Source organism: Scyliorhinus canicula, chromosome 3, assembly GCF_902713615.1.
Source record: "Scyliorhinus canicula chromosome 3, sScyCan1.1, whole genome shotgun sequence".
Classification (NCBI taxonomy): domain Eukaryota; kingdom Metazoa; phylum Chordata; class Chondrichthyes; order Carcharhiniformes; family Scyliorhinidae; genus Scyliorhinus; species Scyliorhinus canicula.
In genome coordinates this window covers 273,422,933-273,439,929 of record NC_052148.1, presented here as the reverse complement: position 1 = coordinate 273,439,929, position 16,997 = coordinate 273,422,933, and the positions used below count along the sequence as shown (strand labels likewise).

Genomic DNA, 16,997 nt, shown 5'->3' with positions numbered 1-16,997 from the left:
CCATACAGCACCAATACGGCACTGTATCCACCCCCCCCCCCACCCCCCCCAGACCCATATACACCAATACAGCACTGTATCCCCCCCCCCCCCCCAGACCCATACAGCACCAATACGGCACTGTATCCACCCCCCCCCCCCCAAACCCATACAGCACCAATACAGCACTGTATCCACCCCCCCAGACCCATACACACCAATACGGCACTGTATCCACCCCCCCAGACCCATACACACCAATACGGCACTGTATCCACCCCCCCAGACCCATACAGCACCAATACGGCACTGTATCCACCCCCCAGACCCATACAGCACCAATACGGCACTGTATCCACCCCCCCCCCCCCCCCCAGACCCATACAGCACCAATACGGCACTGTATCCACCCCCCCCCCCCAGACCCACACAGCACCAATACGGCACTGTATCCACCCCCCCCCCCAGACCCATACAGCACCAATACGGCACTGTATCCACCACCCCAGACCCACACAGCACCAATACGGCACTGTATCCACCCCCCCCCCAGACCCACACAGCACCAATACGGCACTGTATCCACCCCCCCAGACCCATACAGCACCAATACGGCACTGTATCCACCACCCCAGACCCACACAGCACCAATACAGCACTGTATCCACCCCCCAGACCCACACAGCACCAATACGGCACTGTATCCACCCCCCCCCAGACCCACACAGCACCAATACGGCACTGTATACACCACCCCCCCCCCCCCCCCCCGGACCCATACAGCACCAATACGGCACTGTATCCACCCCCCAGACCCACACAGCACCAATACGGCACTGTATCCACCCCCCAGACCCACACAGCACCAATACGGCACTGTATCCACCCCCCCCCCGACCCATACAGCACCAATACAGCACTGTATCCACCCCCCCAGACCCATACACACCAATACGGCACTGTATCCACCCCCCCCCCCCACCCCCCCCAGACCCATATACACCAATACAGCACTGTATCCCTCCCCCCCCCCCAGACCCATACAGCACCAATACGGCACTGTATCCACCCCCCCCCCAAACCCATACAGCACCAATACAGCACTGTATCCACCCCCCCAGACCCATACACACCAATACGGCACTGTATCCACCCCCCCAGACCCATACACACCAATACGGCACTGTATCCACCCCCCCAGACCCATACACACCAATACGGCACAGTATCCACCCCCCAGACCCATACAGCACCAATACGGCACTGTATCCACCCCCCCCCCACCCCCCCCAGACCCATATACACCAATACAGCACTGTATCCCCCCCCCAGACCCATACAGCACCAATACGGCACTGTATCCACCCCCCCCCCCAAACCCATACAGCACCAATACAGCACTGTATCCACCCCCCCAGACCCATACAGCACCAATACGGCACTGTATCCACCCCCAGACCCACACAGCACCAATACGGCACTGTATCCACCACCCCAGACCCACACAGCACCAATACAGCACTGTATCCACCCCCCAGACCCACACAGCACCAATACGGCACTGTATCCACCCCCCCCCAGACCCACACAGCACCAATACGGCACTGTATACACCACCCCCCCCCCCCCCCCCGGACCCATACAGCACCAATACGGCACTGTATCCACCCCCCAGACCCACACAGCACCAATACGGCACTGTATCCACCCCCCAGACCCACACAGCACCAATACGGCACTGTATCCACCCCCCCCCCGACCCATACAGCACCAATACAGCACTGTATCCACCCCCCCAGACCCATACACACCAATACGGCACTGTATCCACCCCCCCCCCCCCGACCCATACAGCACCAATACGGCACTGTATCCACCCCCCCCCACCCCCCCCAGACCCATATACACCAATACAGCACTGTATCCCTCCCCCCCCCCCAGACCCATACAGCACCAATACGGCACTGTATCCACCCCCCCCCCCCAAACCCATACAGCACCAATACAGCACTGTTTTCCCCCCCCCAGACCCATACACACCAATACGGCACTGTATCCACCCCCCCAGACCCATACACACCAATACGGCACAGTATCCACCCCCCAGACCCATACAGCACCAATACGGCACTGTATCCACCCCCCCCCCCCCCCCCCCAGACCCATATACACCAATACAGCACTGTATCCCCCCCCCAGACCCATACAGCACCAATACGGCACTGTATCCACCCCCCCCCCCCAACCCATACAGCACCAATACAGCACTGTATCCACCCCCCCAGACCCATACAGCACGAATACGGCACTGTATCCACCCCCAGACCCACACAGCACCAATACGGCACTGTATCCACCACCCCCCAGACCCATACACACCAATACGGCACTGTATCCACCCCCCCCCCAGACCCATACAGCACCAATACAGCACTGTATCCACCCCCCCCCCAGACCCATACACACCAATACGGCACTGTATCCACCCCCCCCCCCCCCAGACCCATACAGCACCAATACGGCACTGTATCCACCCCCCCAGACCCATACAGCACCAGTACAGCACTATATCCACCCCCAGACCCACCCAGCACCAATACGGCACTGTATCCACCCCCAGACCCATTCAGCACCAATACGGCACTGTATCCACCCCAGATTGACTATGCTGCAATCTCTGAGCAAGCATTGCCAGGTTGTGCAGTCTCCGGGCAGTGTTGTGTTGCTGGCCTGGGATTGTTGAAAATGAAGAACTTGCATTTATATAGCACCGTAAACAGTGTGATGGAACTATTATTGTCAGGGATGCTCCTGAAGCTGGAATTGGAGGGATCGCAGAAGCTTGTTGGGCTGAAGGAGGTTACAGAGATGGGGAGGGGAAATGTCATGGATGGATTCAAAACAAGATGAGAAATTTAAAACGGGTGTGTGTTTGGGGCAGGAGAGAGCACATTCCAAATTGAACTGATTCCAAATTGAATACGGTCAGCGGGCAGACTTCATTGGATAGATCAGAACCTGGGTTCAAATGTGAAAGGTTACATGCTAACCCCACTGAGCAAACTCCAGCGGCAGGGTTGGATGTGGTGGTGGTGGAATGCGGCGGTGGGGAATGCGGTGGGGGAATGCGGTGGGGGAATGCGGTGGGGGAATGCGGCAGGGGAGCATACGGTGGGGGAATGCGGCAGGGGAGCATGCGGTGGGGAGGATGGGGTGGGGGAATGCGGCGGTGGGGAATGCGGTGGGGGAATGCGGTGGGGGAGGATGCAGTGAGGGAATGCGGCGGGGAGGATGCGGTGGGAAATGCAGCAGGGGAGGATGCGGTGGAGGATGCGGTGGGGAATGCGGCGGGGTAGGATGCGGTGGGGAATGTGGTGGGGGAGGATGCAGTGGGGGAGGATGCGGTGGAGGATGCGGCGGGGGAGGATGCGGCGGGGGAGGATGCGGTGGGGAATGCGGCAGGGGAGGATGCGGCGGGGGATGATGCGGTAGGGAATGCGGCGGGGAGGATGTCGTGGGGGAGAATGCGGTGGGGGAATCCGGCGGGGGAGGATGCAGTGAGGGAATGCGGCGGGGAGGATGCGGCGGGGGAGGATGCGGTGGGGAGGATGCGGCGGGGAGGATGCGGTGGGGGAATGCGGCGGGGAGGATGCGGCGGGGGAGGATGCGGTGGGAAATGCGGCAGGGGAGGATGCGGTGGGGAATGCGGCGGGGAGGATGCGGCGGGGGAGGATGCGGTGGGGAATGCGGTTGAGGAGGATGCGGTGGGGGAATGCGACGGGAGGATGCGGTGGGGAGGATGCGGTGGGAAATGCGGTGGGGAGGATGCGGTGGGAAATGCGGCGGGGGAGGATGCGGTAGGGAATGCGGCGGGGAAGATGTCGTGGGGGAGAATGCGGTGGGAAATGCGGCGGGGGAGGATGCGGTGGGGAATGTGGCGGGGGAGGATGCGGTAGGGAATGCGGCGGGGAAGATGTCGTGGGGGAGTATGCGGTGGGAAATGCGGCAGGGGAGGATGCGGTGGGGAATGCGGCGGGGGAGGATGCGGTGGGGAATACGGCGGGGTAGGATGCGGTGGGGAATGCAGCGGGGTAGGATGCGGTGGGGAATACGGTGGGGGAATGCGGCGGGGGAGGATGCGGTAGGGAATGCGGCGGGGAAGATGTCGTGGGGGAGAATGCGGTGGGGTAATCCGGCGGGGGGGGGATGCAGTGAGGGAATGCGGCAGGGGAGGATGCGGCGGGGAGGATGCGGCGGGGGAGGATGCGGTTGGGGAATGTGGTAGGGGAATGCGGCAGGGGAGGATGCGTTGGGGGAATGCGACAGGGGAGGATGCGGCAGTGGAGGATGCGGTGGGGAATGCGGCGGGGTAGGATGCGGTGGGGGAATGCGACAGGGGAGGATGCGGCAGTGGAGGATGCGGTGGGAAATGCGGCGGGGAGGATGTGGTGGGGAATGCAGCGGGGTAGGATGCGGTGGGGAATGCGGCGGGGTAGGATGCGGTGGGGGAATGCGACAGGGGAGGATGCGGTGGGAAATGTGGTGGGGAGGATGCGGTGGGGAGGGTGCGGTGGGGAATGCGGTGGGGGAGGATGCGGTGGGGGAATGCGGCAGGGGAGGATGCGGTGGGGGAATGCGGCAGGGTAGGATTCGGTGGGGGAGGATGCGGTGGGGAATGCAGCGGGGTAGGATGCGGCGGGGAATGCGGTGGGGAATGCAGCGGGGTAGGATGCGGTGGGGGAATGCGGCAGGGGAGGATGCGGTGGGGGAATGCGGCAGGGGAGGATGCGGTGGGGGAGGATGCGGTGGGGGAATGCGGCAGGGGAGGATGCGGTGGGGGAATGCGGCAGGGGAGGATGCGGTGGGGGAATGCGGCAGGGGAGGATGCGGTGGGGGAGGATGCGGTGGGGGAATGCGGCAGGGGAGGATGCGGTGGGGGAATGCGGCAGGGGAGGATGCGGTGGGGGAATGCGGCGGGGAGGATGCGGTGGGGGAATGCGGCAGGGGAGGATGCGGTGGGGGAATGCGGCAGGGGAGGATGCGGTGGGGAATGTGGTCTGGGAATGCAGCGGGGAGGATGTGGTGGGGTAGGATGCGGTGGGGAATGCGGCAGGGGAGGATGCGGTGGGGAATGTGGTGGGGGAGGATGCGGTGGGGAATACGGCGGGGAGGATGCGGTGGGGAATGCGGCGGGGTAGGATGCGGGGAGGATGCGGTGGGGGAATGCGGCGGGGAGGATGCGGTGGGGGAATGCAGCGGGGTAGGATGCGGTGGGGGAATGCGGCGGGGAGGATGCGGTGGGGGAATGCGGCAGGGGAGGATGCGGTGGGGGAATGCGGCAGGGGAGGATGCGGTGGGGAATGTGGTCTGGGAATGCAGCGGGGAGGATGTGGTGGGGTAGGATGCGGTGGGGAATGCGGCAGGGGAGGATGCGGTGGGGAATGTGGTGGGGGAGGATGCGGTGGGGAATACGGCGGGGAGGATGCGGTGGGGAATGCGGCGGGGTAGGATGCGGGGAGGATGCGGTGGGGGAATGCGGCGGGGAGGATGCGGTGGGGGAATGCAGCGGGGTAGGATGCGGTGGGGGAATGCGGCGGGGAGGATGCGGTGGGGAATGTGGTGGGGAATGCGGCAGGGAGGATGCGGTGGGGAATGTGGTGGGGGAGGATGCGGTGGGGAATGTGGTGGGGGAGGATGCGGTGGGGGAATGCAGCGGGGTGGATGCGGTGGGGGAGGATGTGGTGGGGGAGGATGCGGTGGGGGAATGCGGCGGGGAGGATGCAGTGGGGAATGCGGCGGGGAGGATGCAGTGGGGAATGCGGCGGGGAGGATGCGGTGGGGGAATGCAGCGGGGGAGGATGCGGTGGGGGATTGCGGCGGGGAGGCATTGTGGATGCAGTGGGAATTATCTTTCTGCTGAATAGACAGTAATGCTGTGAAGCAGTAAAACAGGATTGAGCTCTGCTCGATGTCAGAATGGTGACCTGCTACGTACCAGAATCCGCTTGATTTTCTGCAACTTTACACAAAATATCAAGGAGAACATCCACGGGATTGGCATGAGATTGAAACTTGTATCCTATATTTATGAAAGAAATCAGATTAAATTCCGTAACAGATAACAAGATATTATCAAATCTGTAACCGTTTTTGTTCAACGTCATGAACTCCAGAAACTGAAATTATTTTCAGGAGGAAGCCCGAAACAGAGAGTGTCATCACGGTGAAAGTCAGCTGGGGGTGGGACCAACATTTCAGTCAATGCTGGGTCACCCACGTGCTACCATATTGTAATCAGCACGACTTGGCAGAAATTAAACAGAATCCCGTGTCGAACGCGTTTATCCAGGTGTTACCCAGCGCCGGGAACGGCCCCACTATCGAACGCGACTCTGCTTCACTCTGGGACATTGATGATGAACGCCCAGCCAAGCCTGCACTCAGTCCCATTCCCAGCAATGAGGAGCTCCACTTGCCAATGCAGGAAGAGGTTGGGGCACCACTTCTAAACAACACCCCGATCCCGAGACCCCTCCGCAGTCTCCGGTTGCCAACTTACCGCTGAGGGGGTCCTCGAGTTCCCCACACCCCATCTCATAAGGGCAGGGCATCCCGGGCCTGATCCCCAGCGTAGGCAAGATGCCACATGGGTACCTTGGCACTGCCCCCGCCAGACAGGCAGTGCCACATGCCCAGGGTTCCACCCTGCCCAGAGCCCAACCACCCAGGGGCCCGTGATCACATGGGAGACCGCCCCCAAGTGCCCGTTTGTGGAGACCAATGTTAACCAGCACTTATTCAGGGTCTCCGAGGCACGGGGCTGAGATCTCGCACCTTGGGTAACTCCAGTGAGTGCATAATCGGGTGTGCCTTACTGCGCACTTGAATATGTAGATTAAGGCCCCGCCCATTTTGGGCAGGATCCAGATCGTGACGTCTCGCAAGATCCCGTTAGATAGAACATAGAACATAGAACGATACAGCGCAGTACAGGCCCTTCGGCCCTCGATGTTGCACCGACATGGAAAAAAACTAAAGGCCATCTAACCTACACTATGCCCTTATCATCCATATGCTTATCCAATAAATTTTTAAATGCCCTCAATGTTGGCGAGTTCACTACTGTTGCAGGTAGGGCATTCCACGGCCTCACCACTCTTTGCGTAAAAAACCCACCTCTGACCTCTGTCCTATATCTATTACCCCTCAATTTAAGGCTATGTCCCCTCGTGCTAGCCACCACCATCCGCGGGAGAAGGCTCTCGCTGTCCACCCTATCTAACCCTCTGATCATTTTGTATGCAAAAGATCTCATCAGGTGTAGCGAGCTGGGTAAAGCGTGCGAGAGGCCTCTTGCGAGATTTACCAGCAACGCCCAATAACATGAGGGAGGAGCAGGTGTGCGGACAATAAACGTAACTTTTATTGGGAACACACATTGCGATGCTCACACACATCTTTCTACCAGAAGCCCCTCCCCAAGCATCACCCCATAGTTGATGGACAGGAGGGAGGACAACCAATCCAATGACTAAATTCCCTCCCTCTTAAAGTGTCTGCTATATTTACAGCAACAACATGTCTGAAAGCTAGCAAAACATTTGTCATGTCTAACTTCTCCTGTAAATAAAGGATGGGACATTCTCTCTTTTCCAAATTAAGTCTCTGTGGTGTTCTGCCAGAATGGTCAGAGTGACGCAGCCCTATGGAGGAAGGTTCCGGAACAGGAACAATGGCATCCCGAGCTGTACCAAACGAGGAATATTGATTGTCACATACTCTCTCGGTGAACTATCCAATTCCAACGGCTGCTCTTCTCGACTCCTACCTCACTTGGTGACTGACTGCTAACTTGGGGGACAGATCATCGATTTTGGGAATGGGGTATTCGCCTAACTGTGCTGCTCTGTCAACTGTCTGTTTGTTGCCACCACATAGGCATACGGTCAGGTCTCCTTGGAGAACTGGGATGATAGGCGGGGCCCACTGGGCACGTGTCTCTCCTGCGCTGTCACTCCAATGGACTCAGATTTCAACGCAGTCACCTGATACAGAGAGTGCAGTAGCTGCAGTTTGGGTTGACTCAATTCGATTTGTTTCTCTGCTCTGCATTTGGCTTTTGGTTAATTCTTTGCTCTGCACTGCCTGGTCATGTGTCTGCTCTTGTGGCAATAGTTGCACTCTGCCTCCCTAAATCAGCATGTGCCGGCTCCATGATTCACTTCACACTTATAGCAGGTAAGTAAGCTTCCTTACCCATTGGCAGACGGAATCGCACTGAAAATCCTCTGTGTAGCACGTTCTGCTTTGCCCAGTGGCAGCCTTCTGTCTAATGTGGTGCCGTGCTCCAGCTGAAAATCCAGAGAGCCTTTTGTGGCACTCTCCATAGCGAGGCCAGGTTTGAAATCAATATTCGATTCGCAAACAAACGCCGCTGCATGGCGTTGTCATTCACCCCGCATACCAGCCTGTCCCTCAGCATATCATTCAAGTCATTCCCAAACTCTCAGTACCCGGTGAGCTGTTTCAGCTTCACCACAAAGGTAGCAAAGGATTCTCCTGGAGCACAAACTCTGGTTTGCAACTTGAAGCTCTGCATAATTAAAAACCGTTTTGGCTGAAAATGCGACTCCGCAAGCTCCATAACTCATTGTGCATTTGGGTCAATCAGGTTCCTGTAAGATGACATGTTTTACTTCCACACACTCTCAGCAGCGAGCTCTATATTTACCTTCCCAAAAATCTGTACTATCTTATCAACTATTCTGTAATCCATTATTAGATAAGCCACAAACTCACTAACTGCTAAATGTGCTTGTAGACATCCTCCAAAATGAACATCGCTAACAACAGTGCGTAATCTGAGTGTAACTGTTGACTGATGGATGAGCTGTTGCACCATTGGCTAAGGGGGAGTGAGGGGGTTGAAGTCTCAGCTCAATGATGCTGCAGTAATCAGGAATGTTGGGTAACGTTATGGCAAAGTGTGCTCATAGCTCATAGTTTGAAGAAGAGCAGAATCCATAAGACGTTGGAGCAGAAGTCGGTCATTCGGCCCATCGAGTCTGCTCCACCATTCAATGATATCCTGACTGATCTGAAATGATAATCCTCAACTCCACTTTCCTGCCTTATCCCTATCACCCTCGATTCCCTCACTGATTAAAATTCTGTCTCAGCCTTGAACATACTTAACGACCCGGCCGCTACAGCTCTCTGCCGTAAAGAATTCCCCAGATTCACTGCCCTCTGAAGGATGAAATTCCTCCTCATCTCGGTCTCTAATGGGTGACCCCCTCACTCTGAGATTATACCCTCTAGATTCTCCCACAAGGGGAAACAACCTCTCAGCATCGATCCTGTCAAACCCCCTGAGAATCTGATATGTCTCAATAAGGTCGCCTCTCATTCTTCTGAACCCCACTGAGCACAGGCCCAACCTACTCAACCTCTCCTCATAAGAAAACCCCTCCATACCCGGGATCGACCCGCGTGAACCTTCTCTGGACTGCTTCCAATGCCAGTATTGTTCAGAGAATTCCAGTGTGGACTAACTGGTGCCTTGTGCAGTTTTAGCAAGACTTCCCTATTTTTATAATCCATTCCCTTTGAAATAAAGGCCAACAATCCATTTGCCTTCCCACTGAACGTGCCGGCTGCCTCTCCCGAGTGTCGTGGCCAATGTGAATTCCTCCACCAACATAAAGCAGATGATCTGGTCATGATCCCACAGTTTGTGGGATCTTGCTGTGCACTAATTGACAGCCACGCTTCCTATATTACATCACTTCAAAGGTATCTTATTGGTTGTTAAGTGCTTTGGGTTGCTCTGAAAGGCACTTTAGAAATGCACTACAATCAAATGGTTCATGAAATAAAATAATTATTTTCCTTTCTCTAAATTGGTTGGTTAATCTCTATTTGGAGTCATCAATGCAGTCCAAAAGTGTATCCCAAATAGAGAAACACTTAAACTCACAAAATATCCATTCATATCTAAGCTGCTCATTCAAAACACTTACCAATTGCTTTAAAGTAATCAATTGAATATTTGCCAGGGCCATGGTACATTAGTTTACCATTAGTCAACAGGGTCAAGGAATCAAATTGCTTAAACATTGAATATCGCGGCTGGTGAACCGAGAAAATGATTGTCTTTCCATGTCTGGCCAATCTGAGAGGAAACACAACCAACATTTGTAAATATTAATACCAAAAATTTCTGGTTCCTTCCCAGGGTGGAAGTAAGTTAGCTCAAGGAAGTCAGGTTTAAATTATTAAATTATCAGGTTATAAATCTATCTCCAAAAACGATACATGTTGGGCAGCTCTTTCATAGAGAGATAGCACCAGCATGACGGGCTGAATGGCATTCTTCTATACCTAAACATCTATACGTGTTATAAACCTACCGTTAGACACACAGTTGCCATTGAGAAACCGTTTGCACAATATTTGAGCACATCTTTGGGCACGGTAGCACAGTGGTTAGCACTATTGCTCCACAGCTCCAGGGTCCCAGGTTAGATTCCCGGCTTGGGTCACTGTCTGTGCGGAGTCTGCACGTTCTCCCCGTGTCTGCGTGGGTTTCCTCCGGATGCTCCGGTTTCCTCCCACAAGTCCCGAAAGACGTGCTTCTTTGGTGAATTGGATATTCTGAATTCTCCCTCTGTGTACCTGAACAGGCGCCGGAATGTGGCGACTAGGGGCTTTTCACAGTCACTTCATTGCAGTGTTAATGTAAGCCTACTTGTGACACTAATAAAGATTATAAAAGATTATTAGTATATCTCCCATTGCAAATTCACCCCTCAGTATTCACAATTCAAATTTACAGTCAGCCCTCACAACAGAGATACAGACTCTGTCCAGTAGATGGCTCAGTAAAATTACTCTTATCTCTTAGAACTCCATTGTCAACCATAACTTTGTTTTTATTTTTTAAAATAAATTTAGAGTACCCAATTCATTTTTTCCAATTAAGGGGCAATTTAGCGTGGCCAATCCACCTGCCCTGCACATCTTTGGGTTGTGGGGGTGAAACCCACGCAGACACGGGGAGAATGTGCAAACGCCACACGGACAGTGACCCAGAGCCGGGATCGAACTTGGGACCTTGGCGCCATGAGGCAGCAGTGCTAACCAATGCTCCACTTTGCTGCCCGTCATCTATAACCTATAATTTAACAAGTTATTAATGAGAGTGAACAATACTCGGGCACAATGAGCTACAACACTCAGGGGCAGAACAGAAGAAGACCAATAGTAATTGGGGTTTCTATAATCAGGGGAACAAATACGCACGACTGAGGCCATCAATGTGACTCCAGGATGGTGTGCTGCCTAACAGAAGATTGCAAAAGTTTTTTTCAATGTATTGACAGTAAGAGAGAGGCAGGGATAGACATTTGACCACTGGAAATGAGGCTGAAGAAGTAATAACAGGAAACAAAGAAACGGCAGAGGAACTGAATAGTTACTTTGCATCAGTATTCATGATGGAAGACACCAGTGGGATGCCAGAGCTCCAGGAGAACCAGGGGGCAGAGGTGAGTGTTGTTGCCATCACTAAGGAGAAGGTTCTGGGGAAACTGAAAGATCCGATGGTGGATTAATTACCCAGACCGGATAGACTACACCCCAGGGTTGTGAAGGAGGTTGTGGAGGCATTGGTGGTGTTGGCTTCACAGCCTTTCACAATATACATTAACGATTTAGAAGAAGGAACTGAAGGCAGTGTTGGCTAAGTTTGCGGATGATACAAAGTGTGCAGAATGACTGGTCATATTGAGGAAGCAGTGGGTGGGGGGGGGAGCTGCAGAAGGACCTGGACAGGCTGGGAGAGTGAACAAAGAAGTGGCAGATGGAACCCAATGTGGAAATGTGTGAGGTTATACACTTTGGGAGGAAGAATGGAGGCCTACACTATTTTCTAAGAACTTTTTACCCAACACAGACAGCAGGCTTCAAGACCACACACACCAGCTGCGACGCCCATCCCAGACCTTTTTTTTTTAGCTAAAAACCTTCTGCTCAGCTCAGAGCTCTGGAAGTAACTCCTTTGTCCAGACAGATCTGGCCCTTCCCTTTAACTACACCAGCTGCACTCAAAGCACACTGCATTCTTTTGTCACCTGTTACAAGATGTGCCTTGATTTTTATAGTCAGAAACATTGCAATACAACATTGCATTAGCTCTCTATCTACAAACTGGTAAAATGTTTTTTAATATCTATCAGCAAAATAAGTCTCTTGCAACAATCACTGATTATCTCACTTTCAATAACACCTCTAGCAGACAGACTGCCTGTACGCATTTTAACCTAGGTTTTAATAATATTACTGCAAAATAAAGTATGACAATTTCTTATATTCATCACACATCACTAAGGGCAATTTACGACAACACTAGCATCAAATTACAACATGAGGGGCAATTTCCGAGCAGATATGGGTTCAGAGGGATAAAAATATATTTCCTCTGTTAGATTTCCTCTTCGTACTTGTGTCCTGCTTATTAACTCAACTTTGTCCCAGGGCAGCACGGTGGTGCAGTGGTTAGCACTGTTGCCTCACAGCGCCGAGGTCCCAGGTTCGATCCCGGCTCTGGGTCACTCACTGTCCGTGTGGAGTTTGCACATTCTCCCTGTGTCTGTGTGGGTTTCACCCCCACAACCCAAAGCTGGGCAGGGTAGGTGGATTGGCCGCTAAATTGCCCCTTAATTGGAAGAAAGGAATTGGATACTCTTAAGCTTAAAAAAAAACTCAACTCTGCCCCGTTGTAAAGCCTTTTGCTCACAATAATTGTGGTTGGATTTCAATAGACTGGAATATTTTTTGATGAAAGGTTAGAAGATGCTGTTTTCATACTCCAACTTACTGACACTTTTATTTGCGAGTTCACCATTTATCTATCATTGCAAAATGTGTCGGGTAGTCTCTGTTACCAAGGACAACCTGAGCCTTTCTTCAACCTGTAAAGAGGTCATTTTCTGGGCTGTTAGTGAGCAGCTATGAATGATGAGGTGAAGCAAGGTTAAATGAACCAAACAAAAAAGCTTCATTCAGTACCTGAGGACTTTGTTACCTGGCAAAATATCCCACTTTGTCTTTTGGGATTAGCAATAAATTGCACCAAGGTCAATGGAAGGTCATCAAGCTGAAAGTTTAACCCTGTTTCCCGCTCCATGGATGATGCCTGACCTTTGGAGAACTCCCAGCATTTTCTGAGAGTTTTCCTTCTGCTCTTTTTACGTTATCGAAAATGTTCTCAAAAATATTCACTAGAGAACAGTATTTTCCTTAGATATTTGAGGATGTAATGGCTGGGCAGAAAACCAGGCCTGGGTGTGAATTGTATTGATGTGCATTTGCATCAAATATCATTCAAACCCTTTAGGGGTTTCACAGATTTCGAACCACAACATTGAGTTCAACAACTTCAGATCATTATGACATTTTTAACTCTTTCACAGGATATGAACTTCGCTGGTTAGGCCAGCATTTATTACCCAACCCTAATCACCCTTGACAAGGTGGTGGTGAGCTGTCTTCTTGAACCGCTGCAGTCCCTGAGGTGTAGGTACACCCACTGTGCTAGGGGCGGGGGCGGGGGCGGTGCTGGGGGGGCGGGGACGGGGGCGGGGGGAGGCGGGGGGGGGCCGGAGGGGGGGGGAGGAGGGGAGGCGGGAGGCCGGAGGGGGGGGCGCGGAGGGGGCCCAAGGGAGGGGGGGCCAGAGTGACCACCGGCGAGCCTGGATCCATCCGCCATGTTTGTGCGGGGCGGCCTGAGGGAGGGCGGCCACCGGGCATGCGCTGGTTGGCACCGGCCCAACTGCGCATGCGCGGGACCCGCACTCCTTGATGGCGCCCCCTAGCACATGGCGCCCCGGGTGACTGCCCGAGTTGCCGGTACCTTGAGCCGGCCCTGTGGACAGGCTTTGGGGGGGGGGGGGGAGGGCCGGGGGGTCAGGAAGTGAGTTACTCACTGCAGAATCCCCAGCCTGTGACCTGCTGTAGTAACCTCAGTATTAATTATAGCTCTTTTTTTTCAGAGAACAGATGGATGGGAATGAGGATTATATCCTATATAGAATAATTCAATTAATCTGCACCATTATTAAAGGGCATTACCGTCTCAATAACTGCAGAACAGCATTTGCATTACTAGTATCTAAACCGCTCGTTGGTTCATCTAGGAAGAGAACTCCCGGATCACGGATCAGTTCCATTGCAATACTCGTTTTCTTTTTCTCACCATCGGATATTCCTCGAGTAAACGAAGTTCCAATCTGGCAACAGCAATAATCAGGACAATCATTAGCAAGATGTTAACGACAAGAGAATGATTACAGCAAGAGGTTATTTTGCCCACTGTATCTCTGCTGGCCGTCTGGGAAAGGACAGTTCCCACTTTCCCACCTTTTCCCTCCTGCAATTTTCTGCTCTTCAGATTGTTACCCAATTGGCTTTTGAAAGACGCCATTGATTCTGCCTTCACCTCACTCTCTGACATTCCTGATCCTAACCACTCATAAAAATATTATCTCGTCTCTCCGCTGCTTCAACTGCCAATCATCTTCTTCTCCAACCTTTAATCAAAGAGAACAGTGTCTCCGTTATCTACTCTGTCCAGACCTCTCATGATTTTGAATCACACTATTAAATCTCCTCTCCCCCTTCACTGCTCCAAGGAAAACAGTTCGATTTTCTCCAATACATTCATCTCTGGAATGATTCTCGGAAATCTTTTGTTTTTGCATTTTCTCCAATGCCTTCACACATTCTTCCTCAGGTTTAGAGCCCGGAATGGGACACCGTCCTCTAATTGAGACAAGAGCAGTGTTTTATAAACATTTCACCTCCTCAGTTTGGAAGTCTATAATCCACCCACCTTATTAACCACTTCCTCACCCACTCCTGCCACATTTATTGATTGGTGTACGTATACATCCAGGTCCCTCGACTGCGGGATCCCCTTTAGAAATGTGCTCTTTATTTTTTTATATGGTCTCCCCGTATTCTTACTACCAAAATGTGTCACTTCACAATTCTCCGTGTCAGGTTTCAACTGCCACATGCTGATCTATTCCACCAGCCTGTCTATGACTCCTCAAAGTCTACCATAATCCTCCCCACAGTTCATTATATTTCAAAGTTGTTGTCATCTTTACATTTTGAAATTGTGCGCTGGACACCCACGTCAAAGTCATTAATGTAGATCAAGAAGCAGTGATCCTGATCCCTGGGGAAACGTACTCTCCGCCAATATGAGACACCCCTGTTCACCACGTTCCTCTGTTTCTTCTCTCTCAGTAAGTATTGTATCCATGTTATTACTGTCCCTCTTATTCCATGCATTTCAAATTTGCTCACAAGCATGATATGTGACCCTTTATCAAACAGCTTTTGCAAGTCTATGTACACAACATCAACTGCATTACCCTCATTAACCCTCTTTTTAATCTCAGCAAAAAACTCAAATTAGTTAAACACAGTATTTGTCCGTAACAAATTCAAAACAGTTTCCCTTTTTTAAGTTTCTGTTAAATTATCCTTGATTATCCACCCTAAACACTTTCTGACCATATTAGCAATGACAAGTTAGTAACGCCCTTGACTTGGAGTCAGAACATTGAAGGGGCAAATCCTATTCCAATATCTTGAGCAGCAGTGAGTTAGTGCTGCACTGTCAGAGGGTCAGTACTGAGGGAGAGCCGCACTGTCAGAGGGTCAGTACTGAGGGAGTGCTGCACTGTCAGAGGGTCAGTACTGAGGGAGTGCCGCACTGTCAGAGGGTCAGTACTGAGGGAGTGCTGCCCTGTCAGAGGGTCAGTACTGAGGGAGTGCTGCACTGTCAGAGGGTCAGTACTGAGGGAGTGCCGCACTGTCAGAGGGTCAGTACTGAGGGAGTGCTGTACTGTCAGAGGGTCAGTACTGAGGGAGTGCAGCACTGTCAGAGGGTCAGTACTGAGGGAATGCTGCACTGTCAGAGGGTCAGTACTGAGGGAGTGCTGCACTGTCAGAGGGTCAGTACTGAGGGAGTGCAGCACTGTCAGAGGGTCAGTACTGAGGGAATGCTGCACTGTCAGAGGGTCAGTACTGAGTGAGAGTCGCACTGTCAGAGGGTCAGTGCTGAGGGAGTGCTGCACTGTCAGAGGGTCAGTACTGAGGGAGTGCTGCACTGTCAGAGGGTCAGTACTGAGGGAGTGCCGCACTGTCAGAGGGTCAGTACTGAGGCAGTGCTGCACTGTCAGAGGGTCAGTACTGAGGGAGTGCCGCACTGTCAGAGGGTCAGTACTGAGGGAGTGCTGCACTGTCAGAGGGTCAGTACTGAGGGAGTGCAGCACTGTCAGAGGGTCAGTACTGAGGGACTGCTGCACTGTCAGAGGGTCAATACTGAGGCAGTGCTGCACTGTCAGAGGGTCAGTACTGAGGGAGTGCCGCACTGTCAGAGGGTCAGTACTGAGGGAGTGCCGCACTGTCAGAGTGTCAGTACTGAGGGAGTGCCGCACTGTCAGAGGGTCAGTACTGAGGGAGTGCTGCACTGTCAGAGGGTCAGTACTGAGGGAGTGCTGCACTGTCAGAGGGTCAGTACTGAGGGAGTGCCGCACTGTCAGAGGGTCAGTGCTGAGGGAGTGCTGCACTGTCAGAGGGTCAGTACTGAGGGAGTGCTGCACTGTCAGAGGGTCAGTACTGAGGGAGTGCTGCACTGTCAGAGGGTCAGTACTGAGGGAGTGCCGCACTGTCAGAGTGTCAGTACTGAGGGAGTGCCGCACTGTCAGAGGGTCAGTACTGAGGGAGTGCTGCACTGTCAGAGGGTCAGTACTGAGGGAGTGCTGCACTGTCAGAGGGTCAGTACTGAGGGAGTGCCGCACTGTCAGAGGGTCAGTGCTGAGGGAGTGCTGCACTGTCAGAGGGTCAGTACTGAGGGAGTGCTGCACTGTCAGAGGGTCAGTACTGAGGGAGTGCCGCACTGTCAGAGGGTCAGTACTGAGGGAGTGCTGCCCTGTCAGAGG

The 16,997-nt window shown here is 53.1% G+C and overlaps 1 protein-coding gene across 1 annotated transcript in view; it reads right to left on the bottom strand.

Moving 5' to 3' along the window:
* LOC119963558 (broad substrate specificity ATP-binding cassette transporter ABCG2-like) overlaps window positions 1–16,997 on the bottom strand; it is a 68,943-nt gene that overhangs the window by 35,716 nt on the left and 16,230 nt on the right. Inside the window, exons 6-8 of the mRNA XM_038792866.1 lie at window positions 14,113–14,270; window positions 10,002–10,153; window positions 5,975–6,058 (exon numbers count right to left, since the gene is read on the bottom strand). Coding sequence (XP_038648794.1) covers window positions 5,975–6,058; window positions 10,002–10,153; window positions 14,113–14,270 — 394 coding nt within the window. The remainder of the gene's footprint in view (window positions 1–5,974; window positions 6,059–10,001; window positions 10,154–14,112; window positions 14,271–16,997) is intronic.